Raw genomic sequence first — 27,921 nt, forward strand, 5'->3', positions numbered from 1 at the left:
ATATTGGCTCAGTAACATATTATGTAAAGTTAGTATTGCATAGTTTATGTTCGCCTTTCCCATTTCATTTAGAAATTGAAAGGCATGATGTTCGGTTAGGTTAAATCATCAGTGTTTTGATTCACCAATATTTTGTTGAAGGAACATGGGTGACTCATAGCATCAAATGTTTTGCTTTTACCTGAAAAGTGCTGTTTCAGTACAAACTAATTGATCAATCTAGCCACTAACGAGTAACATGAGGTACGTTGGAATGCTTTACACCTGAATTTCAGCATTATTCCTCTACCCGCAGTGATTCATACTCGATTTGAATCCATGCATGAGTGGCTACTGAAGTTTTCAGAATTTGTTTGAGTTTACTGAACGTGAAATATTTTGATTATGTTGATTTCAGGAATATTGGGGAAAATCATTGTTAGTCATTATGGTAATGGATACTTGAATTTACTGTTTAGGAATACCGGCTTCTGTTATAGGAGGAGCGAGAGGGTGTGGAATTTCGAATATTTTTTTTTCATCTTGGCCGTCATTTTCGAATTAAGCCCAAAATGGGTGAAGTCCTTTATTATGTCAAAATAATAACTGGGTTGGTGCTGTACCGTTACTGTATGCCATTACTTTCTAGGGACCAGAGAGTAAAGTTCCCTAACAAAAGAAACCCTCCTTTTCTTAGGGAACTTCGTCATCCGACCAGGCGATGTGATCGTGCCTGGGATGTCCTGTTCGTTGGGATTTTTTATCCATGTTTATTCGCATGTAAACTTTATATGTGCTATTAAAACTTTAACAAAGCTAAGTAATATCTAAGTTGAAGTCATCTTTTAATGTGGCATATAAAAAATCTAAATATCAGATAATGGTTTCCCATAGGAGTCTGTCTGTCGATACTTGAGGTTTTGTGTTCCCAATGCAAATAGACATTATCAAGCTTACGTATTAGCTGTTAACACATTCAATACAAATACATAGGTATAGGTACATATATAGATATATAAGTATAAATATTTATAAATTTATGAATCACGTATACTAGATAAGGGGTCAAAAGGAACATGAAATTGATATTATTTTGTCTTTATGTTGTATAAATTGATGAACTTTGAAATAACTACACAACAAATACTCAATCGAGAAAGATAATATAGTCATGATCATAAGTAACTTAATTAAAAATAGCTTTGTTTCTGAGGGAGGAAAATCATCCAATGACTTCTCTCGCCTTGGGTAAGGTGGGGGGGAGTGTCAGACTCTTACTGACTAAAAACCACCCCGTTCCTTCTCCTGCTTTGAGCCGGAACCCCGGTAACCTGTTATGTTGTCCGCAGCTAAATAGCGTGGTGGAATTAATACTGAGATTGTAATGCAATTGACACTGTTTAGTCTTATTTTGGTTTTTAACCCCCGACGCAAAAAGAGGGGTGTTATAAGTTTGACGTGTCTGTCTGTCTGTCTGTCTGTCTGTCTGTCTGTCTGTCTGTCTGTCTGTCTGTCTGTCTGTCTGTCTGTCTGTCTGTCTGTCTGTGGCATCATATCTCCCGAACGGATGCAGTGATTTCAATTTAGTTTTTTTCATATGAAAGGGGACTTATGTGCGAGTGTTCTTAGACATGTTTGATGAAAATCGGTTGAGCCGTTTAAAAGTTATGGGCGGTGAAAGTGGGGAGAGTAGCCGAAGGTCTGCAAAATACTGGGATGGGGTCTCAAATTAAACCGCACTGAAAGAAGATATTGAAAGATATTATTTTTTCGTACATATTAACAAAAATAATTAAAAATAAAAAAAAATTAATAACAAAAATATAAAATTTTTAATTTAACGTTTTATTATAAACTAAAATTCTGCACCAATGTAATCTTTAGCTTACTTGTGTAATATACTAAGCCTACCTTAACCTAACTTACCTATAAAAAGTATAAAATAAAAAATTAAATTAAAAATTTAAAAAACCCCCGACATAAAAACTTAATTTCCCTTTAAAAAGTAAAAAATAATAAAAGAAACTTAATCTTAAAGTACCTAAGAATGTACTAATAATTCTAAAAAAAAATACGTCTCGTTGGGGGACCGCATGAATACGGACTGCACACCGCTATATTTCTATTTTCTGCGTTATACTTAAACATCAAATTACTTTAATGTAACACCAAGCATGTGATACTTATGAACAAATCGTAGATAAGTAAGAAATAATTAGGAGCGGTCCCCCAACGAGACGTATTTTTTTTAGAATTATTAGTACATTCTTAGGTACTTTAAGATTAAGTTTCTTTTATTATTTTTTACTTTTTAAAGGGAAATTAAGTTTTTATGTCGGGGGTTTTTTAAATTTTTAATTTAATTTTTTTACTTTGTTCATTAAAAGTATATTTTATGTTGATACGAACTATTAAAGATAATATAAGGAGTAAATAAATATAATAGTAGGTACCTTTTGCCGAAAAGCCCCATAAAACCACAACCGCAAACACGCATTACTTTACACATTATATTACGTATCAAACCTTAAAAAAAGAAAAAGGGTATCATATAATCACTAATCTTTTACGACATTCAAAATTTCAATTAGCCGGCGCAGACTTCATCGGTACAAGAGGATTCCCCCAATACATGTACAATGTACGTTGCATTGTCATATGTGTACAGTCATGCATTTTCCTCCAACGTTTTTGTAAAGGTTTACTAATACCGGTTTTATGTAAGCTTTAAGGGTTATTAATCTTCTTACGTTCGTATCTTGGGTTATTATTTTATTTATAAGATCGGCTTTAGGGACGATCCCTTTAAACACGTCAGTTGATACAGCCCATTTTCATTTCTACAACGAAGGCTATTTTATGCTAGCAATTTTTTTATTTAGGCTTTTACCGACCCACACTTAAAGTAATTTTATGGTAACTCGATCTGGTCCTTAGGATTTTTTTTCGGTAACAAAATTTATACCGAAGAATTAGTTTCAGTATTCATCAAATGTCTCTAAATACGGCAGTTAGAGTTTATTTTCGTAGATGTGTAAGTAGTAGGTGAAATTCAAATTTACTCTTCCTTGTCGTTAAACAATAAAATATGGTTTACTTAAGTATTTAAAAAATAAATAGTAGTGACAAAAATATTGTTTTAAAGTTATTTGCATAGCTTTTTGTATTTAGTAGTAATAACTTTATAAACAACAGAATTTTGCCAAATATTTAATTAGAAAATATATACAGGAGCTATGACGACAGAATACAAGTCATATGTCTAACATGTCTACGTGGCAAAGTGGAAGATTTTGAGTGTTGTTGTTACAATTGACAATTCAGTTTTTAATTCTTATATGTATTTACAGTAGTTAAAAATATTTAACGAGATTTATTAAATATTTTGAAATTACTTAACAGTGTTTGAGTAACCGATAAAGTAAGAATTTATGATCGCAGACACCTGAAGAGTAACGATGGAGTTTCTTGCTGATTCTTCTCCATTCGAAGTTACACTTTGGAACGAGCGCCTTGCTTCACTGGTGGACGGACTGACGGACAATTCAATTTGACGTTACAAAAGTGCCTAATTTGGGATTAATTGAAATAAATGCTTTGACTTTGACTTTGACTGAAAATTAACAGTTTCTTCGGGGTGATTTAAGCAAGATTTAGATGTGACTAAACAAAGAAAAGTTTTCAGGTTCGAGTTGTACCTGTAACCTCAAATCTTAATATAAACACGGCAAATGTGTTTCATAAACAAACATAGAAAGTTACATCATACTCATTCAATAATTCTTATACCTACTTTAGTTTCTTATTACGCAGTATACATTGTAAACTAGGCGAATAAAAGCGAAAATTTCTAGTTTATCTCAGTAAACACATGTGACCACAGCGTCACCTGGGGACCTACGTAAATTGTAATTTATTAAACGATAACATTCTTTGTAAATCGTGACTTTATCTCGAAGCTGATGACGTTTTGTGTAGCATTCTTTGGAAAGATTGTTAACTGTGTGTTAATGGTAATTGATATTCTGATTATCCTGGTCGATATGTAACTAATATCTATCTTAAAATCTTAATTACTTAAATGTTGCCTGGATGCTAGATTTTTCTGATTACATCATCTTTATGTCTGTTGTAACTCTTAGGTTACCGCTAGGCTTTTCATTTTCGTAGGAATCTTTACTCACTGTTCTCTAAAGGGGCAATGAACACGGATCCAAGTCCCTAATTTATCGCCATACATAGCACTAATCGTGAATACCAATTATGCTTGTTAAGTCAAAGTAGGTAGGTACCTACCTATTTGCATAATTTATCTTAAAATTAAGATTGTTCATGCTTACGTCGGCAGTATTTTAAGTGACGTTGACTGAATTTTAATTCTACGAATCTAAGGTACGTTTCAACAAAGAATTTTAAATGAAATACCGACGTCACAAGATACAAAGTTGAGTTGTTCTTGTTTATTCCACAATTTTATATTTGTATGCAGGCGGAGAGACAGTTGCGTAGATTGATGGAAATAAATATAGAACAAAACAAGTCCCGTCAACATTTTATTATAGAGGAGACGTCGCGGCACACAACTAGTGGGTGGATCCCATAAATCATAAATATTGTAATTGGCAACATTAATAGATGCGAATATTTTCAGTGTGGCCAATTAACGCGCGGTTCTAAAATAAAATGTTTTAATGACAAAAGTATTTTCTTTCAATAAAATGGTTGGGTAAACATTGGAAAAGTTTCAGCGTCGCCAGTTACGTGTGATACAACGTATGTGATCTTATCGTGTCACCTTTTTTGGGTACCTAGGTACAAACTACATTCATAGATAGTCATTGGGATCTACACTACAGATCAGGCACTTAGCAACTTGATTTATTTGGGAACCTAGCTTCTACCAACCGTTTTTATGGGTACTAGTTTAATTACAAGTAACGAAATATTTTTCAGACAGACATAAAACATTAATTTAATGACTTTTGCCACTATCACAAGAGACAAATACTGAGCTGTACCCTTAGTACGAGTTTGCTTTACGCGACCAATTAGATCGCCAAACGCGCTCCACGGAGTACAGATCACCAAAAGTTACATTGTTGTTCAAGAATCTAAAGTTCTGCGTATCTGAATGGAGTTACAGTTATAAATTGTATGTTAATTTATGCTAAGAATGTGACATATTTAACTCATTATTTATGCTTACACTTGAAAGTTAAGTCAATTAACATACATACTCTACAATACGACGCAACACAGTGCCCCATATGAACTGGCTGATAAGCCATAACTGAATGATAAACTCTCATTTCCTGGTTTAATTAACATAACTACTAGAGATTGCGGTTAAAGCGTAGTAAGTATGTAGTAAGTAATTGTACATATCAAGCTAACAAACAACCAGTTTATCATGGCCTTGTTTTGTATGGTCTTTCCTTACATTCTACGGTCAACTTATACTGGTTTTGTATAACTTCATGTGTTAGTCATTTCATCGTTTGTCTGTGTCTGCGCCGCTGTAGCGCGTGCCACATTACACACACAAGATAATACAATGTGACTGAGATTACACAATGTCATTGTACGTCGACGATTGGCTCACAATTTTCGAATATTTCATACTCTTGTTATTATGTATGTAGTGAAGTATTAAAATAGATTAATGTATCATACTTACTTAATTAATTGATAGACTGTAGTCAAATTGATATTTTATGTAATTGTTTGGCTTTAGTTAAGTTAAGTACCTATAAATCGGTGTTGATTACTTAATTGCCTGTAATTAAGAACTGTTTATCTGTAATTTTAACGTAGCTACAACATCATGTTGTTTTATAAAAGAAATATCTCAGAAAAGACTCAATTACCTACAATTTATGTTTGTGTTTCCCTGCCGGAACTTATAATCGTCAAGCTTTTGATGTGAGAAAAATGTCAATTGCTACGAATTGCGTGGACGGTGGATGTTTCTATTTGTCGATGTCGACGTGCGGCCGTTACATGTCACTCTGCGGCCGGCTCTTTGATGCAGAGATAAATCTACCGATCGATGAACACGTGACTAATGCAAATTATTCGAATATTTCAACCGTTACCGACTCAATATAGTACTGCGTAAACACCAGCTTTCCTAAGAATTTCCCACGCTGGCCATAAACAACTAATGGGGGAAATGTTTCCAATAAGTTCAATCAAACAAATTTCCTCATTAATGGCTCCAATAGGCTAGTTTCCTACTAGTCAATTTCAATACATTTTTCGAAACGTCCAAAACGATATAGAACTTTGTATAAAATACTCTATTATGACGTCATCAAATTTTTTTACGTTAAATAGTAGACTTATTCCTAAAAATTGAGCTCGAAAAGTCGAAAATAAAGTAGTAGTCTTTATGAATGAGATTGTGATTATTTTTGAATATTTTATTGTACTGAAAAGTTGTAATAATTTATTATTGACCCAGTCATCATCCCTATTTAAGCCACGAGAGCTAGGAATAGCGCGTCTTTTTAAAACCTGTACTAATTGAGTGGGAGGGCCGTCATAAAGATATGAATATATCCCTAATGACCGTTACAGATTCTGTATATGAAACAAGTATCTAATAAACTCTTTTATTAACTACGCATTTCGTTTACTTTACAGAAATACTCGTACATGTAAACATTTTAATAAGTTAATGTGAATGCTTGTGCTATTTGGAGATGCAGATGTTTGTTCGTGTTTCAGTCTATATTTTAAATTGTACATGTGAGAGATGAGTTTAAAAGTCCCTAGACCAGACGGTTAGTACAGAATACTGATTCATGTAAAGGAAAATCCCAATACAATCATACTACATATTATCTTTTATCAAATTTCGCACCTGCCGTGTGACGGTTGGCGTGCGGTGACGGCTCCGTGCTGACCGCGCGATGAGCAAACTCAAATAACAGTTCAACTTCAAAGAGGTTTTTTCACAGTTCTGAAATACCGGTGACCTTACATAGGGGTACAATGTATTGCAATACTTGACGAAACATTCGATGACAACTGGTTTTCCACACCATAGTAGGTACGAGTTATGATCGGTTCACAGATATCTTTATAATATTTGTTCCGTTGCTGCGGGCTCGCCGCATTCCGATATCGACTGTAAAGGTTATTAAATCATCATCGATGAAATTGCAACGAACTGTAATCATGACGTCATGTTACATTGGGACATTCTAATCATTAGTAACTGTGAATTCATCGTAAAGCCTCTTTGTTAAGCGTCCATACAAATTATTTCACCTACCGGAAATCCTTGTACCACCTTTGATCTCGGATTCAAAAGTCGATATAAAGAATGTCTATTTGATTCACTGCAAGAGTCATCCAAAATGTCAGTTAATATACTAAGTCGTAATCAAAAAGGAATGTATCAGTAAAAAACAGTAAATACTTAATGACCCCTAGTCAAGTATAGATATAAATTACTTCTAGAGTAATAGTTAGGGTAGCTCGCCGCCCGACCAGGACTAGACCCATGACCGTGCGTACGGCGGACGCGATCTCAAAGAGCTATTAGGCTACAACAGGTCCAGTAGGGCTGATGTCGATCTGGAGCTGCGGACTGGCGGGTTACCGGGGCTCCGGTAAGAGTCGGACACTACCTCTAGCTTAACCCAAGGCGGGCGAAGCCATTGGACGACTTTTCCCTCTTCAAAAAAAAAGTCATAGTGTTAAAAAGTTATAGAACATCTATCGTATCATACATAATCTACTTTAACACGGAACTTAATAACAAACACTAAACAAATAGTTGCTCTCAATACGTCACTGAAAAGCCGACAAAGGTATCAAACGATTCACACATAACTTCGGAACAGCTCTAATGTAACATGAATGACTGATAACTTGATAACAGTACAACACTTGACACGCCACAAACTATCAGTGACATAGTCGCGACGTAATGCTTTGATATAATTATATGATTGCCGTGTTATATCAGATTTATATGAGGTGTGATAATTTTGATTAATCAAAGCGTTATCTCTGTGATAGTGTGACGTTTGATTTCTACTCGGTGACTACAAAGGATTTATATCTCGAGCTGATGTTTTTGTTTTGTTTTTTTATCCGACATTTGATTGGGTGTTGAAGCAAAATGCTGCGCAGTTAAATGTGCTTGATAAAGAAAGTTACATGTAGTGAAGCTGTGTGTACTGGTCGTCTTATATAACTAGTACATAGTACATATGTAAAAAACATAGGTAGGTAAGATTATATATATTTCCATCAGTTATAGACCGTGTTAAATGAATTATATAATTGTCTAGCTGCTAGACGTATCAAAAACTATGATTTAAAACAAAAATTCTATTAAAACTAAACTGAAAACAATGGAGAATCTCATCTCGTACGTAGTCAATTAGTCATGTTTAGACTTGGCTAATCTTTCGTTCGTTCATGTAATTTTATTTCTGGTTTTTCACATTTTCATCGAATCACACCGGTAAAATCTAGTTGTTGTAAATTCTCAATAAAAGCAACCTGGTTTCAGTCGAATATAACCGGTTTTGTCTACCTTGCTATAAGTAGGTGCATAAATGTAAATGTAGGTTATCATATTTTTATGTTTTTGTACTTACTATACTTTATGGCACATTAACCTATTGTTAGATACTTATATGTGACTGCTTTCTGTCAATTTTTTTCTTTCACTTGGTCTGAGTCACAAATATTTTTTTTCAGAACATTACGTTGTCAATTGTTTATTACTAAAATTACTGTATTACAAAATGTCTATAAGGCAAATCAAATAATAATTAACACGCGTCTTTTTACACGTTATTATGTTGTTATGTTATGATAAATATTTTTTGGTCAATTTATTAACAAAAGTGAACAAAAGAAACGAATGACGAAAAGAAACGAACCTGAAATGATAACATATCTCATGTGTAAGTAAATACCTTAGTATTAATATTTCAGTAAACCCCAATTTTACAGCATCCGTAACACAACAGCGTCATCAGTGACTTTTCAGATGTCCATAACTGCTCTCGATCAAGCGGGCCTTACCCTCGTTGCCACCTCATTGTATAAAAAATGAACCTCTAAAGAATTCGATCGTCAAAAAGTAAAAAACCGAAGTGCATCCTATTAGTTCCTTTCTAAGTACCGACACTTCAGCACCTTGGGAAATCCGATTACACAGAGATGGAGAGATAGCGATAATATGCCACGATATTGAAGCATTGCTCATAGATTAATGAACTGAAAAGACGCGCAATATTCTTTTAATAGGTCTGTGACATTCTGTGGCACGGATTCGATACTTGATATGTGATAGCTATATCGTATGTATCGGATACAGATTTAATCGAGAAACCAATCAATCAATTACGATGATTGTGGAAAAAGTTTCGTTTGGAATCGAAATGGCGTAGTAGAGTCGTGCGTACTGTGTAACTAGTTTGTCTTTGCCTCATTAATATTGATGTGGTCGATGAGGTTTTTAGAGTGCATTTAGCTTTAGGGTGCTTTGTGGAAACGCAACTGTGCTACTGAAACTGTACTGCAACTGCAACTGTGTTATGCGGAAACGGACTCAGCTCAGCTATGTTTTTTTATATGGAAAGCTATGGATGCGTGCTATTACATTACTACTATTACATAGCTTTCTTCGTAGCCGAGTAATAGCACATTTCTGGTGTCTTCTTACAGTCGTACGGAACAGAACCTCTGAAGCAATTTTCCACTGCAGTCTTATTACACAAGAAATTTATATACATCTTACTATGGAATTACTCATTGTGATATAAATCAGATAAATATCTCAGTAGCATTGATACATGTATGGTATACGTGACAACATGAATAATACACATACCGAAAAGGGTATCGGCACTCTAGCTATCCGGATAGGCAAAATAAAGTACGTAGATAAAAAGAAAGACTAGTGTGAACTAGTTTTTTGGTCTATGACGCGTGATTCAGCTTCGGCGAAAGCTTAACGAACTCAGTGCAAGATAATATATTATATTAGACTTAGAAGGCGAGTCCCAGAACTGAGTCACGGAGCTGAAGAACGTTTACCTTTAGCGCCCAACTAATGGTCGAAGGTCACGTCACAGAGACACGCACACTTCTCAGAACTATTTTACCGTTGTGTAAATTCTAATTACCTAGAAAACTACGACATATGTGCTTTACTTTATTTTTTTAAAATCATCATGTCAGACTCTTACTGACTAAAAACCACCTCATTTCTACTGCTGCCCTTCGGATCCTCGGTAAACCCGCTAGGTAGTCTGCAGCTCCGGATCAGGCATCAGCCCTACTGGGCCCTATCTGTGGTGTTCTGACCTACGTGCTAAGTGTAATGTCTCCGTCTCAGGTTCGAGACGTGGGTAAAGTCATGAATTGTTGCGGGTTTGTAGATGATGTTTGCTAATCTATAATAAACTACAAAGCTTTGATTTCTAGTTCTACGAAGCTACGAGCCGAGAATTCCTTTAGCCTCGTAGAACTAGATATCAAAGCTTTATAGTTTAGAACAGTCAGGCAGCCCTGTCTAATGATTTCTTCAGGATTTGAAAGTCTGTCAGTCTACAGAGAGATAGTGATTAATACTAAACTTTTATTTCTCGATATTTTTTGTTTTGTTATGGTATAAGCTGGTAAACGAGCAGATACATCACCTGATGGTAAGCCATCGCCGCCGCCCATGGACACTCAAAACACCAGAGGCGTGCGTTGCTAGCCGTTTAGGGGTTAGGCATTAAAGGGTTGTCGGGGTATCGGGGATTGAGAGGGGGTAATTGGGCCACCGGTAACCTTACTCACACAACAAAACAATTAAAACTGTAAACGAAATTAGATTTTAAAAGAAAACTTTTGATAAGTGTCTGAAACCTGCCATCAACCCGATGGGTGTGCCATGTTTTGATACAAGATCCCGTGAACAACTCAACCACTACAATCGTATCACTTAACATCATGAAATCAGTTTCGTCTGTCATTAGCACGTGTCATTGATAGTCACGCAGCCGACGTCATGCCATTCTCATTTTTATTTTCGTCATGTAGTACCTAAGTGTTACCAAAATCCTATGAATCATAGTTTTTTTGCTCGTCACTGTATAATTGTACATGTGGTAGTTGTTATTAGTGTTACGTTTATCTTGGGCGGCGTTGTGTCATGTTATCAGAATGTAATGTTACGTCTCATCACCATATTTGGGAGTTACTGTTATGCTGCGGTCTTCGAAGAATGTTTGTGAGTACAGGATTGGTTTGTCGGTCTGCAGTAAAACGTTTGACGCATTATTATCTTGTTTGCATTGTACTGTAGTGTCAGTTAGGATGCTGGATTTTCTTGGCACTGATGTGCTAAGAAAATCCAACATCCTAACTAACTAACACTAAAGAAACACTTTCACCTAATGAATCATCATTAGGTGAAAGTGTTTCTTTAGTGATGCATTTTCTCGGGAAATGTAAAATTTATGATAATAGAATTTTTCACGTCTCATGTTTTCTTGAAGTGTAATCCATCACAGTTATCGGTGTCATGACTGCAACTCTATTTTTCTGTCGGATCTCGGAAGAACTAATTAATAAAGGATGACACATTTAGCAGAAACTGCAATACAGCACTCTCTCTGATAAACCTGGAAATCTTAAAGTGTAAACTTCAACCCGCCCGCTTAGCGAGGAAAATATTAAAAGCCCTCTTATGTAGAGAAAGCTTCTACAATTTCTCTGGTGAATGGATTGTCAAAGATGATGACAAATATGACAATTCATGACTAGGTGTATAGCCTAGTAGGATATCTGTGTACCTATATGTTAATAACTTTACAGGAAACATAACATGAATTCTCTTGCTGCATGTTTTACCTGTAAGCGTGAAGTCAAGTTTGTGCAATAGGAAACTTGTCAATACCTGTATAAGTTTTTTTATAAGGCTCTCTTAATACTTCGCTATCGATATTTGTACATGACAATCTTGGATCAACATTCAGTTGATCGAAGATGATAATATTATGACATTTTCGGTGATGGTGCTGCCGACATGAAGTTAAGCAAACTATATTAATACGGTTGCGTGGTGGTTAGCTCATCGCCAAACAATACTAGGTATAAGTAGGTGACTCACATTTTTTTTTGTTTTTTTTTTTCTGCAAGTACTAGGTAAAGTAATGCATGTCATATTCTTGCGCAATTGCAACTGTTATTCAGTAGTTTATTTGTTGTTTGAATCATTAAAGGCCCTTGCATTTTCAGCATGAAGTTCTAAGATATAAAATGTACAAAAATAATAGTTCACACCAAGTCTTTTATACCTAGGTATATACCCAGTATTTGAGGTATTAAGAAATGCTTCTTTGAAGAATAACGTTGTCAAGACGATTATGAAAACATGTGTTCGTAGCTTTCGTTAATAACCTATTACATACATAAAACTGACGCTGTGTGGCTAATGCCGATCTTCTCCTTAATTTTAAGGAGCCCCGAATCTAATGTAGGTGACATTTAACGGCATTTTGTATAAGTGAAACCCAACAGTACAAGTAAGGATTCAGTTGAGGTGCTGCGTCAATCTAAGTATTTTTTAAAGAAGTGCTTGGTGAAAACAGCCTTAAGCGTACTGTACGAAAGTGTATTTCAACCTACCATTACCTATTTACAGGAAAATACAAAATATCAGAAAATCGTAGTACCAATGACGTACATCCATATAAACTTTAATTGGGTTCCTCTACATTCCTGTCGTTTACGCATGCGCTCCACGCTACGACAGTAGCTAGTTGCGAAAGCCTCCAGTTATCCTGTTACATGTTCAAACGAGTTTAACTTTAACTTGACGCAGTTAAACGAGTTACTTATTTATATCGTGTGCGTTAAACTGACCGTTTTCGTAATTACTTTAACTAGTCTTGCTAAATAGAACCTTTGCTGACGTTAGCGGTGTTTTTAAAAGGAAAATTGGCTGGTTAAAGTTTTATAGTTAATTCTATGACGTTGTGATAGTACTTGGTTAAATATGTCGACTGTGACGTCTGTGGTATACTTTGAAATCAAGTGTTTGAGTAATGTGTAATGCGGATTTCCTGAGCTCGTGTGTCGTGTACCTAAGTTCCTAATATCTGAAGATTTTTGTTGTTACGTCGTCAGTCAATTCTTGTAATTTTGACAGCATTGAGGAAAATACTAAGTTGTGATTTATTATAAAAGCTTTGTTTTTTTATAACATGTAAGATAATCCCTCGTTTCGATATTCGGTCTTTTATTTCTAATGTCAATTCTCGAAATTTTGGACAATATTGATTCTAGGTAAATCGAGTTGTGATGTTAATGCTTAAGCGATGACTTATGTTTTGCATATTCAGACGGCGCCTGTGGTTTAATATTGTCATGTCATTTTTATTTTGAAGTCAAAAAGAGGTTTAGGTATACATATTTGTGGGGTGCGGTGCCAGAAGACCTCCCCGCGGTGCACCCTGGGTACAGGTAATAGTCCCCCTAACGGGGGTGATAGGGTTGGAGTGACTATTGCCTGTAGCGAACTTCTGGACGGAGCGGAAGAATCCGAGATGGGTTCCGAAGGCGGCAGGCTTTGTGCTGGCACATGGCCTGCGCCTCCGAGGGAGCGTCTTTCCACCCGTCTCTCTGACTTAGCAGAGAGCGTGGCGGAGAGGCAAGGACGGTGCTCGTTGTGCACTCACCCTGCCAACGAGCAGCATCGGGGCACAAGTTGTCCTCGATTGCAACCGTTGATATCGTAATCCGGGAAGAGGTCATGGTCATGTTTTATGACTCTGAACGGGACGAGGGTCTTGGCTTGGTCGCCCGGACCGCGAGGAAGTTAACCTCTATAAAAAATTCCTCCAATACCAAGTTCTGGTGCGCGGCGAGGGTATGCGTGGCTGAGGAGTAGTGTCAGTCTCGAGCGCACCCCCAGCTGGGGGACCGGTGGACCCCCCAGTTGGGATACAAATATACACTTACCCAGGCACAGGGGGCACTGCCTGGGTGGACTGAATATTTCCCCCATACTCGTGGGAACTATATGGGAAAAAAATTAAATGTACAAAACCACCAGACGAGGAGAGGGCAGGTGAGCTTAGCTCGCCTGCAGTTGTTGTGGCAGAGAGCCTTAATGGCTCTGATACCCGTGGGGAGGCGCTGGACTCATCCAGCAAGTCCCACACACGGGTTCCAAGTCGGAGGGCGTCGGACTCGGAGTCCGACTCCTCATCAGTGTTTGCCGCGAGCGTCAGCTCACAGCGCCAGACAAGGGCGGCTTTCAAGCGCCCCAGGACGGAGGAGGGTCGGGGATTGTCCTCATCCTCCAACGCGCAGGAGGCTCCGGCCCCCCCTAAAATCCCCACGGCCGCGCGGGGTGGAGGCAGGGGGAAGGGCAAGAGGTTGGCAGGTACTGCCCGGTCCAAGCCGGCTGAGCGTCCTGCCGCAGAGGGTAGCGCCCTAATCAGTGCCGTCCACTCGGACTCCTCCGTGATGGAGGTTGTGGATGCCGAGGGCTTGAATGGTGAGCGTGGCTCCGAGACCCTTCGGCAAGCTGTCAGGGAGGGACTCCGCCAGATAGCTGGGAAGAAATCCCAGCCTGCCGGATCCGCTCAGCTGAGATCGGTGGAGGCCGAAATTATGGCGGCGGCCTTTGACGTATGCAGAGTTCCCTCGGCGGGAAAAGTACATCGGGAGCTGTCCGACATGCGGCGGGAGCTGACGCGCTTGTCTGCCTCCAATGCGGCGCTGGAGGCCGAGCTCCGGGCCACTAAGGCTGAGCTTGCCGTTTGCCGAGGACGTCAACCTCAGCCTCCGACGGAGCCTGATTTGGTGGAGCTACTGCGCAGGGAGATGGCTGCTTTCCAGCAACGTTTTAATGTGCTGGAGAGCAAACTCCTCCGTCCCCCGCTAGCGGCCTCGAGCTCAGCGACCTCGAGGTCATATGCGGCCGTTGCGGCCAGGCCCTTGACCTCCTCTGGTCGGACTAGCCGCGTTACTCAACCGGTGGCAAGACCACGAGCGGCTCCTCCAGCAACGGCCCCAGCTCCCCCAGTGGTGCAGGCTCCGGCTGGCGGGCAGGCAGTAAATGCGTCTACAGGACGCAGAAGAGGGAGGAGGGGTGCAGCGGCTCAGCAAGCTGCCCCAGTCACAGGCGAGCCCACCCTGCCGGCAAGTGGTGACTGGCAATTAGTTGGCGAGGCGAGGAAAGTCGCCAAAGAGGCGAGGAAGCGCCGCAAGAAAGCGCAGCGGCTGCGGCGCCAGCAGCAGCGCAAGGAGAAGCGCGCTGCGGCCTTGCTTCTCGCCCCTAAGACCGCGGCTGTAGTTATTACGCTACAGCCCGATGCGGTCCAGAAGGGCGTAACGTATGGCGACGTCCTCGCCAAATTGAAGGGGGCGGTGACTCCCGCGGAGTTCGGGGCCCCTGACGGGTTCTCAATGAAGGTGACGGCAACTGGAGCCCGTCTACTTGAGGTCCCCGGCGCGGCCAGCGGCTCCTCCGCCGACGCCCTAGCCGAAAGGATTAGGGCGTGTCTCGGTGCGGAAGAGGTCCGCGTGTCCAGGCCCATCAAGTGCCTAGACGTACGAATATTGGGCCTGGACGACTCCGTGACGGAGCACGAAGTGGTGGCCGCTGTCGCCAGGACGGGAGGGTGCCCTGTTGACCAGGTCAAGGCAGGCACCATCCGTCCGGACAACTCGGGGCTGCGCACGGTGGTGGTAAGCTGCCCCGTGACAGCGGCCAAAAAGATTAAGGAGGGCAGAAGGCTCCTGGTGGGGTGGGTCTCGGCGCAGGTCAAGCTGCTCGAGGCCCGGCCTCTGAGGTGCTACCGCTGCCACGTGGGCCACCACGTGAGCGTTAAATGCACCTCGGAGGTTGACCGCAGCGACCGCTGCTTCCGCTGCGGTCAGCCCGGTCATAGGGCCGGCTCGTGCACCGCCCCGCTGCACTGCGACGCATGTGCGGCGGCTGGCAAGCCGGCCAATCACCGGGCCGGGAGCAAGGCCTGCTCCCCGCCTACCAAACCCAGGGGTAAGGGTAGGCCCTCCGCCGCCCCCGTCGTTTCCGCCACCGCCGCCGCCGCAGTCGCCACTGCTACCGCCGCCGCGGCCACCGCCAACCGTAATGCCGCCAGGGAGGAGGTCGTGATGGATTGTCAGTAATGACTCCATTCCGCCTCCTCCAGGCGAATATCAACCACTGCGCCGCCGCTCAGGACCTTCTACTCCAGAGCATGGCGCAGTGGTCAATAAATGTCGCTGTGGTCTCCGAGCCGTATTTCGTCCCGCCCAGGGATCACTGGGTTGCGGACTTGGACGGCTCGGTGACCATCATCTCGTCGGCCGCCGCCGGTACCCCGACTCTCGAGAGCGCTCAGAGAGGCCGGGGTTGTGTCGCAGCACGGTTCGGAGAGATCGCTGTGGTGGGCGTGTATTTCTCTCCGAACCGAACTCTCGTCGAGTTCCACAACTCCCTGAGGGAGTTGGTTGACGTCGTCGTCGGGTTCCGTTCCCTCCCCGTGCTTGTCCTCGGGGACTTCAATGCCAAGAACTTGGCTTGGGGTTCCCGGTTGACCGACGTTCGGGGTAGGATGGTGGAAGACTGGGCTCTGGAGACAGGCCTAGTCGTCCTGAACCGGGGTTCTGTCCCCACGTGTGTGCGGATGCAGGGTGAGTCGGTGGTGGATATCTCGTTCGCCAGCCCCGCTCTGTCACCGCATGTTGTTGACTGGCGCGTTATGGAGGAGGTGGAGACGTTTTCTGACCACCGGTACATCCGGTTCAACGTCTCCGCCGACTCCGTGGACCCGCCAGTCAGACAGGCCCCATGTGGCCCGCGTTGGGCGCTAAGACAGCTGGACCGGGAGCTTTTCCTGGAAGCCGCAATCGTGCAGGATTGGGTGATACCACCAGACAGGCCTGCCGACGTCGATGAGGAAGCAAGATGGCTCCAGGACGCCATGTCCAAAATATGTGACGTGGCGATGCCCCGGGTCCGGCCAGGTCAGCGCAAGCGCCAGGTGTACTGGTGGTCGCAAGAGTTGGCTGCTCTACGCAGTACGTGCGTTACTGCGCGACGCCGGTACACCAGGCACCGCAGGCTCCGTATCCGCCCTCCAGACGCGGAGGTAAGAGAGGCGGAGTTGTACGAGGGGTACAAGGCGGCAAAGGCCGCCCTAAAAGCGGAGATTTGGCGGGCTAAAGAGGAAGCCCGCCGGGAGATGCTGGAGACTCTGAACAGAGATCCATGGGGGCGCCCCTATCGGATGGTGCGCGATAAGCTCCGCACCTGGGCTCCCCCGCTGACTCAGAGTCTCCGGCCAGAAATCGTGGAAGAGGTGGTCGGCGCCTTGTTCCCCCGACTATGGAGGGGCTTCACCCCTCCATCCATGACTCCGCCCCCTGCGGTGCCCAATGCGGGCCACAGCGACGACGACGACGACATCGTTCCGGAGGTGACCGAGGCAGAAATGAGAGCGGCGGTGCGCCGGATGGGCGCCAAGAACACCGCCCCAGGACCCGATGGCCTGCATGGCAAGGCGTGGGTCCTGGCCTCAGAGGCTCTCGGGCCTCGATTATTAGGTCTCTACAGCGCATGCTTGGAGAGGGGCCAGTTCCCACTTCAGTGGAAGACGGGAAAACTGGTCCTCGTGAAGAAGCCGGGGCGCCCTGCGGACTCTCCATCCGCATACCGGCCCATTGTGCTGCTCGACGAGGTGGGAAAAGTCTTCGAAAGGATCATTTCAAACCGCCTCGTCGCGCACCTGTCTGGACTTGGGCCGGACCTCGCGGATGGACAGTTCGGCTTCCGCAGAGGGCGCTCCACGGTGGACGCCATCATGCGCGTAAGAGACCTCACGACGGGGAATGCAGTGTCCAGGGGTGGGGTCGTTGTGGCGGTGTCTCTGGACATCGCCAACGCTTTCAATTCCCTACCCTGGAGCTCCATACTGGAGGCACTCCGGTACCACCGGGTGCCTACCTATCTCCGTCGTGTTATCGAGGCCTACCTGACGGATAGGTTCGTCACCTACCCCGGTCACCAAGGTGTGTGGAACCGGCGAGAGATGTCGCGCGGTGTTCCACAGGGTTCGGTTTTGGGGCCGCTCCTGTGGAACATCGGTTACGACTGGGTGCTGCGCACCGACCTCCCGAACGGTGTCAGCGTAGTCTGCTACGCCGACGACACGCTGGTGCTAGCGCACGGGAGGTCGCACCAGGCGGCGGCCAATTTAATGGCGAGAGCGGTTGCGACGGTCGTTGCAAGGATCCGGCAATTGGGACTCGAGGTGGCGCTCCACAAGTCCGAGGCCATGTGCTTTCATGGCCGCGGAAACGCGCCACCTCCGGATGGGTCCCAAATAACGGCAGGAGGGGTTACCATCGGCGTCGAGACGACGATGAAGTACCTAGGACTCGTCCTCGACAGTCGATGGAACTTCGTGGAGCATTTCCGACGTTTGGCTCCTAAGTTGGAACGGACGGGGGCTGCGCTTAAGCGGCTCCTGCCCAACCTCGGGGGCCAAATGCCTCCTGCCGGAGGTTGTACGCGGGGATCGTGCGGTCCATGGCCCTCTACGGAGCCCCTGTGTGGGCGCCGAACCTGATGCGGCGGCCAGCTCGGGCGCTGCTCACGTCCCAGAGGGTCATGGCCATTCGAGTGATCCGCGGATATCGCACGATCTCCGGAGAGGCGGCCAACCTCCTTGCCGGACTCCCGCCGTGGGATTTGGAGGCGAAGGTGCTCGCGCGCGTCTTTAGTTTGCGCGCCGACGCGCGTCGCCGGGGCGAAACTCCACTGCCGCGCCAGATTAATGCGTGGCGGGATGAGCTCCGGCGCGATCTCATGGCGGAATGGCAGCAGCGACTGTCGCAACCAAGGGCTGGGCTCGCTGTCATTGCAGCGGTAAGTCCCCTCTTTGAGGAGTGGCTAGAGAGGCGCCACGGCGTCCTCACCTACCGCCTGACGCAGGTGCTTACCGGACATGGAAGCTTCGGTAGGTTCCTGTTTCTGATTGGGCGGGAGGAAACGCCCGGGTGTCATCACTGCGAAGACCGCCCGGAGGACACGGTGGAACATACGCTTGCGGTCTGCCCTGCGTGGGCTGAGCACCGCCGTGTCCTCAGGGATGTGGTCGGCGACGGCGCCCTCTCGCGTCCGGCACTGATACAAGCCATGGTGCGGAGCGAGGGGGACTGGGATGCTGTCTCCTCCTTCTGCGAAGCAGTCATGCTAGCTAAGGAGGAGGCGGGGCGCGTGAGAGAACGAACCTCCTCACGCCCCAGCCGTCGCGAGAGACACTCCGGGCGTCGGGGATCGCGCGACGATCTCCGGCCACCGTAAGTGCGGGTCTGCGGACGGTGAGCAAGGGTAGCTCGCCGCCCGACCAGAACCAGACCCGTGCGTGCGGCGCGTCGCGTTCTGCGCGCGCCTCAAAGAGCCATCAGACCACCACAGATGGGGCCCAGTAGGGCTGATGCCTAATCCGGAGCTGCGGACTACCTAGCGGGTTTACCGGGGCTCCGGCTCGACGGGCAGGAGTAGGAACGGGGTGGTTTTTAGTCAGTAAGAGTCTGACACTCCCTCTCGCCTCGCCCAAGGCGGGAGAAGTCATTGGATGATTTTCCACCCAAAAAAAAAAAAAAAAAAAAAAAAAAAAAAAAAAAAAAAAAAAAAAAAAAAAAAGGTATACATATTTGTAGATATTGCTTATTCATTTAAGTTAACGGCTCGTCACGCTTAATACCAAAAATGATTTTTTTTTTGTGGGGGAAAGTCATCCAGTGTCTTCTCCCGCCTTGGGCGATGCGTGAGGGAGTGTCAGACTCTTAGTGAGTAAAACTACCCCATTCCTTTTCTTGCTTTTTGAGCCGTAGCCACGGTAAACCCGCTAGGTAGTCAGCAGCTCCGGAAAAATGTATCATAATATGTTAATTATAAACACCATTTTACAATAATAAAACTTACTCAAACACTTCATATACCTATGTATTGTATAGTTTGTATACTATCATAAATCACAATCACGCTAAAGCTCAACCGCATCGGCTAATCACAGAGCACTTAGATATCTGCTTATCCACTTAACGATAGTTGACCTCTGTGACGTCACACTAGAGTAAATAGTAAAATTCTAATCACCACTTTCTCCCAACCACTTGAAACCACATGTTACTCTACAGCATATATTATGAACTGTAACGCAATACAGTTACAAAATAACCTATTGTTATGGCCATGAATTCGAGTGCCGGCTGATGCAAAACAGAGGATCGATTGCGAGCCCATTAACATAAATATTCGTAAAAGGAGGACATAATATGATACGCATATTTAAAGTAAGATAGGTTATATATAATCTGTGGTGAGTTTTTTTAGACTATGTCTGTCCTGTTATGAGGTCAATGACATTTTGATTATTTTGGGAATAAGGTCATTGCACCTTATTAGGTAATATAATTCGACGTTTAAAAATGTATGTAATTTTATGTCGGTAGTTTGTAATTTAAATTGCGAAGAGAGCGGAAGGGAGTGATAGAGAGAGAGTTGTTATTTTTAATTTAAACCATAAAAATATCACGTTAATAATATCTATTGTCTTATTTTTTGAACAATAAATAATTTATAAAAAAAACTCTATAGTTAATTAATACTATGCAAATCTAATTAGCGACTCAAAGATCAAAGCAAAGTACTTATATATACATTACAACGCAGTTAATCCCAACTTATACATACATATACTCAAAGTATAGTTAAAGCATTGATAACATCGTCTAGCCCATCCTCTTATCTACCATTTAATCATTACTTTATCTCAACGAAAACTACGCGTACTACTACAAACCTCGCTTCCACTTTCATGAATGAAATACTACCAAACGCTTCCTTGACATAACTGCCATTATAAAACGTCACAACTCCCATCACCGTTAACAAAAAACCAACTCTAAAGTGTGTAGTTACAGTTAAAATTTGCAGTTAGTGATGTACACGAGAGCTTTCTTTGTATGAGTATTGTAATTTCAACCGTAGTAGTTAAGAGTTACTGTTAGTTTTTGTTTAAACTGGTATGTAAGTTAAGTCGTTTATGTTTGGGTGGTGGGCACGGCCTCGTCGAGCACGTGGCGGCGGCGTGCCGTTTACTCAGTTGTGCGCATGCGTGACTGTGTCCATTCAAGGTGGAAGATAGCCCCATTATCATCTGCGGAACAAGTTGTCAATGAAATTGAAGAAAGTGTAATGTTTAATTGGTTGTAAGCTCAACTGCTGTGCACGCTGACTTTGGGTTCGAGTCTAGGGTTGAGTAAAGCGTTTGTGCATTTTCAAATTAACTACTTTAATTAATGAAAGTGGATAATTGATTTTTTTTTATACATTTGATGGGTCGTCGTTTGGCCGCTATCTCGCCTTGTGGTAAGTGATGATGCGGCCTACGATGGAGCACGTCTGCCCATGAGCAACCTATTCACTCTGGCCTTGAAGACACCCAGGTTATACCCATTAGGAAACAGACTCCGGTAAAGAACTCCACTCTTTAGCAGTTCACACAAGGAAGCGGTAGTGATATAAATAATTGCACCGAATTTCTTTAAGACCAAAGAAAAGTTAAAACTTTCACTCATAAACAACGTACCTACATCTTCAAACTCTACTCAATATCCCTTTATGTTCCAAAGTACCAAAAGTTACTCAATACAAAGTACCCAGTTTTTTGTCCCACTAACCGCCAAAAGGCCGTTAACAAGGTCACCAATTACCATAGTACCTCGAGCTATCCACACCACACATACGTTATTGTCTCCTGATGTGACTAGAGACAGCGTTGCATCAGACGTGGACTTCATTAGAGAAAGTTGTTCTTGGAAAATGTGACGATTTTTACTTACGACGCGCCGCCGACAGGTCGAATGTTTAACCTAAAGATAAGGAAAATGGTTCTCTATGTATGTATGTATGTTTGGAGTGTAATTGAATATGTTTATCTGTATTTTGGTTGATTATTAATAGCTATAATTAGACTGTTTCGATTGTATAGCGGTTGTGTGTGTGTGTGACTTGCGAGTTTGTGCTACACATGTTCAATGATCGACAGTTATGCTTCACGTGCTGCTCCTGCTATTGAAATTTGGAAAATATACTGACCAATAGTAGGGTTTAATTGAATTGAATCCTTGGTTCAATATGGATCATTGTATCCATATTGAAATTACAGCTACAAAGATAATTACCATATAGCCAATGTTACTATATTTTTTATAGTACATATAAGCTCGTAAACGAGCAAACGTATCACCTGGGCGTAAGCAATCGCCGCCATGGACACCCGAAACACCTGAGACTTTACAAGTGCGTTGCTGGTCTTTTGGGGGTTAGGAATTTAAGGGTCGTTGGGGAATCAGGGATTGGGAAAGAGGATAATTGGGCCACTTTGGGGGTAATTACATAAAATAACATACATATAATAAGAGGAGACAATACAATTCTTAAACATACACAATCAAACGAGCAAATAAAACCCAAACAATTTCTTTATTTTGGTAATTTAAAACGTTTATCTTCCGTGAGGTAATCATACCTGATCCGGAGCTGCGGACTACCTAGCGGGTTTACCGGAGCTCCGGGTCGAAAAGCAGGAGAAGGAACGGGGTGGTTTTTAGTCAGTAAGAGTCTGACACTCCCTCTCGCCTTGCCCAAGGCGGGAGAAGTCATTGGATGATTTTCCCCCTCAAAAAAAAAAAAAAAAAAGGGTAATCACACCACGCTGCGCGTACAATTTGAGACCCTAAGTAGATGATTATTAGAGCTAATGTAAATAATTACACAAATGTGAGGGGTGTATCAGTTATACTCGCGTGCTATAACAGCAGACACTGATTCATCATCATGTGATGTGATGAAATGAACAATACATGTTAGTAATCATGTGAGGTGATCCCTCACTCCCACGGGATGTTTGTGAACAACTCTAAGGTTATGTGCAGTCGAGGAACTTTTAACCGAAAGAGATTAATAGATAGAGATATTTAATCATGATTCAAGAAAAGATCTGCCTAGAACTTGATTCTATTACTATTTTGTTAAAAATATCCCTTGTAAACAATCTTAGAAGTTCCTACGGCGGTTTTTGCCTATAGAGTTCTTTAAGAAAGTCATTCTTACATCCAAGACAACGATAGCAATGCACTTCGTGATGTCCCTGTGTACGAAAGCTAAGGTAACCGTTTACCATCAGACAACCTTTATGCTTTTGTAGACTATAAGTAAGTAGTATAAAAGACTAATAAATAACTCATAATTTTGAATAAGAGACCTCCAACTTTGCAGTTGTCAATAGTTCCTCATCTGGGGACGCCCTTGGCCCTCACCATCCCTCCCACAGACTTAATTAAACGATGACGACAATACATAGATAACACAGTATCTATAAATAATTACAGCAACAACTATATTTAGATTGCCTTGAACACTTTTATCTGCCGTAGTTTCTAAGAATTGTTACACCAATTTCCTTTGACGTAACAATACGACAGTTTGAGTGGTGTTGCGGTTGCGGACTTCTTGGCGGATGTGTGGAATGGTGAATGAATGTAATGTATGTATATGTAGGCAGGTGTATATGTATGTATGTATGACGATTTCTTGCATAACTTTGCGTTCATAGAAGGACATGTGCTTTTGGTATAATGGGAAATCACAAGTTGCGTGTATTGAATCAGAGAGATTAAAGTTCTATATTTGGAAATAATAGAATGCCAATCTATCTGATTCAATACTATCATATAGGAACATACCTACTAACTGGATATTACAGTACACTGAAGAGTCATTCTTGATTGCTTTTGGTTATAAGGTTTATTGTGAAGTAATTATTTTTGTTGGCTGATTCTCTTGAAATAAGGACTAACAGAATATCATTCTAGACTATTCAAGCATTTTCTTAGTGACATTTTTTATATTAGGCTAACTAATGTGGAAATAAATATTTGAGACGGAACCTGTTACAACACGGATATAGAGTAAGTACAAAGTCTAAAGGTAACTTTTTTACAACTTTCACTTTTCTGTAAAACTTTCTCCCTGACAAAGTATCAATTGTTGAACAGTCTGGTAGTCGCGCATAGTCGTTGTAATTGGGTTGTCACGTCCATCGTTATCAATGACGTGACGTGATGTTATTAGCATACTGGGTTACTGACAGACAAGTCTCGACATGAACGGACCAGTATCTGTATACTATATCTTACTACATCCTCTACGTTCAGTAGGGCTGCCAGATTCAGGCTGATCATTTCCTAGACATTTCTAGGACCACGAACGGAATCTGAGTAAAAGAAGGAATCAAATAGTACCTAGAACCCACCCTTCCCGCCCCGCAATTCACGCAGCGCGACTTGCGAGCATGTTACGTTTGGTTTGACTTATGCAGCCATTGTAAAAATAGTACTTTTTTCATTCCGGGACAGCAAAGTAAAATTACTGAAAACGGGACAGTACACAACATTCCGGGACAATCAAGGAAATCCCAGCCATCTGGCAACCCTAATGTTCAGACATGTCTGAATAGTTAAGAAGTACATTATGTATGATTATGTGTATGATTTTTGTTGACCTTGTCCCAAGTCGCTTAGGGTTGTTGCTACATGATTTCTTATCTGTCAGTTATTTTTAGTATCGGTTCTGATATATCATATATCTTCAGGAAGTGTAATAACTTCGTATTTTTCCATTATTTGACTAGCGGTATCCGGTGCTTTTTTTTTTTTAGGGTGGAAAATCATCCAATGACTTCTCCCGCCTTGGGCGAGGCGAGAGGGAGTGTCAGACTCTTACTGACTAAAAACCACCCCGTTCCTACTCCTGCCCGTCGAGCCGGAGCCCCGGTAAACCCGCTAGGTTGTCCGCAGCTCCGGATTAGGAGTATCCGGTGCCCGGCTGGTAGCAGGTGCAATGACTGAGCAAGAAGTCTTCTTGATAGATTTTTTTTTTATATTTGATGGGGCGATGTGTGGCCGCTATTTCGCCTGGTGGTAAGTGATGATGCGGCCTACGTTGGAGCACGTCTGCACATCAGCAAGCTATGCACTCGAGCCTTGAAGAACCTAGTTTATACCCATTTGATAGTTTAGTTTTAATTCTTAGTAATAACTGGCCTAAACATGGCCAATGTATTACAAATTTACAATAGACTACCAATTACTTACAATGAGACCTACTTTGAAACATGTGGTGAAATGGAGACCTTATAGAGTAAAATATCACCTCTTTGACTCAGTTTAACGCTCCAGAAAGAAAAAGTTAATTGTGTTTGCATTATTTGTTGCACTTATTTGACTCATCTCATCGGTTGCCCAACTTGCACATTGCACTGCATGCAACCACGTGTTCCAATACACATGTTAACTTAACCGAGCCCAAATTCTGGGCTACATAGCAACAGTTAGTATGATTCACTCGTATAAACATATAATATACTTACAAGTATGTAGGTAGATACAGCTCGACAAGTCGCCTCGTGTCTTTTTTTTTAAAGCGTGACGTAGCCCGTTATCGCTCGCGTGCTGCGGGCCACTGCCTACCCGTTGTGCAAGATCAATGTTCAGTTTACTTATCATCATGTTTTATTTTAATTAACATATTAAACGTGTTTGTTTAATGAGGGATAGGTCGTATTGTAATAGAGTGTGAGTATTTTTCCAAACGCAGTTTCAGTTCTCATAGCTACCGTACTCGAAATTTTACAAATTACACAATTCGATCAAGGAATTAAATGTCTAAAATACAATATTAATTTAGCTGACTATTAAGATAAATCATTGGGAAATGTTAATGTTATTGCAACGTTTCTTGCCATTACCCCCACTTTCAGGAAAGTTAATAATCTCTATCAGGAAACACTAAATTTCCCCTAACATATATTAAGTGCCGTGAGTTCACTCACTCATTCATTCACTCACTAATTGAGGGCTTACAATTTCCAGCGTACGAGGTAAAATACAAAAATTACAAAACTCAACATCCTACCTTCATCTCCTGACCTTAACTAAGGCCATGCAACGGACGTTCCATTCACCAAGTTGTCACATGATATTGCGCGCGCGCACAACTTGAATGATCACGTAGTAACTATCAGTGACGTCACACCGAGCTGCCTTACTTAATGAGAAAGTCCCAACTCGAGTAAAACGTTGCCAAGGTAACTTAACCCTAGAAAGATAATCATATTGTGTAGTACGGAAAAGATACTCATGCGTAAAATTTACGCATGTGTTTTATTTAGCTGTAGGTTGGTGTTTATTAATTTATTTTAATAAAATTGTATGTTATATATATTGACACATATATAAGAATAATTTAAACTGCAGATAATATATTTATAAATATTTTTTTAATAAAAAATAACCAAACTTATAAACTTCAGTCATAAATCAAATAAACTTTATAACATTTACTTTTTCTGCTATAAATTATTTTTAACCATGATAATCAGCCTTTTTTTTTCACATAATCAACAATAACAATATCCTATACATATTATATGAACATAGAATTCTATAAAAATCAGTTACAAACAGTTTAGGCACATTACAAGACGCATATGCCCTTCGCCTTATTTTAGAAGGGCAAAAAGTACAGTAAATTCCCTTTTTTACTACAGGTTCTTCAGTATTTTCTTCTGTCTACTTCTAAGTCATCTATAAAAGCTTCTTTTGTGTCGCTCTGCACGTCATCTTCACTCTCATGGTCACCTACTTCACTATCGGTATCCCCACAGGGAAGCTCGTCGTCACTTTGCATGAGACTGGCCAGGATATGGTCTTCATCCAAGTTACTACTTCCCATTGTTGCACCAATATCTATAAAAGAAACTGTTAATGTTAGTAATGATATACAATCACAATAACATCAAAAAAATAAACAAAATATTATACTAATCAAAATCATAAAAGTCACGTAAAAGATAATCATGCGTAATTTTAACGCATGGGGTCGTTATATCTTAAAATCGGTTATACTTACCTTACTGACAAGTGCGCCATATGGAAGCTCCCAGCGACGAATGAGATGTCCTAAAAGCACATCTATGGATTCCCACTATTAAGAAAGATAGAGCTATATTTCGCAAACGCATGCGTCATTTTTACGCAGACTATCTTTCTAGGGTTAAGAAAAGTCCCTTATAGGAGGAAATGGAAAGGCTTGGGTTTAAATATGGTTTGTTAAGGTGGGATAAAAATTTGTGTGATAACACAAATCAGGTTATATCCTATCTGTACGATAAAAAGTCTTATCACACAAATCAGGTTATATGATATCTGTATACCAAATTTGATCAAATTCCGTTCAGTAGTTTCAGTATGATTGACGGGAAAACGTGCAAATAAATCCCAAATAAACTTTCACATTTATAATAATATTAGTGTGATGATGATAGAGGTTCACTTATTTTAAGGAAGACTGGTTGGTGACCAATATGGCTTCATAAGTCACATTGTGTATAGGGTAAAATGGTACCTATGGTCCATTTAGAACAATAAACTTAGGAAAATTTTGCTGTATCTGTTCTAGGCTAGCTACGCTTAAGAAAATATTCTAGAAAATCATTATCTGTACCTACGACTATCAATTTGAACATTACAATCGCGGCAGAAATCAGATACAATTTTGTCAAACAAACACCTAATAAATAGCCTTCTAATCCTTATATTTCCTCCTGATAACGATGATAAGAGATATATCTAATACGTCACTGTTGTATATAAGACTTCTGTTGTACCCCTCCGGTAGATAGTTTCATTACATTGCCACATTCCTTGATTTATCTAATTAGATAAAGTCTTTATCTATACACCTAATTTATCATAGTACTCATGACTTTCAACATTTTTACGGAAATCATAATGATGTCCATCTAAATGTGTTTTTGACCTGAATTT

At 41.8% G+C, this 27,921-nt stretch overlaps 1 protein-coding gene across 1 annotated transcript; it reads left to right on the forward strand.

The window, feature by feature from the left end:
* The first annotated feature begins 13,550 nt into the window (after window positions 1-13,550).
* Window positions 13,551-26,021, forward strand: LOC126912616 (uncharacterized). The gene is made up of 3 exons (XM_050705623.1): window positions 13,551-13,620; window positions 14,060-15,253; window positions 25,966-26,021. The coding sequence occupies exons 1-3, from the start codon at window positions 13,551-13,553 to the stop codon at window positions 26,019-26,021; spliced, it is 1,320 nt and encodes a 439-aa protein (XP_050561580.1).
* The last annotated feature ends 1,900 nt before the right edge of the window (window positions 26,022-27,921 follow it).

The sequence above is a fragment of the Spodoptera frugiperda genome, chromosome 27 (genome assembly GCF_023101765.2).
Source record: "Spodoptera frugiperda isolate SF20-4 chromosome 27, AGI-APGP_CSIRO_Sfru_2.0, whole genome shotgun sequence".
Lineage (NCBI taxonomy): Eukaryota > Metazoa > Arthropoda > Insecta > Lepidoptera > Noctuidae > Spodoptera > Spodoptera frugiperda.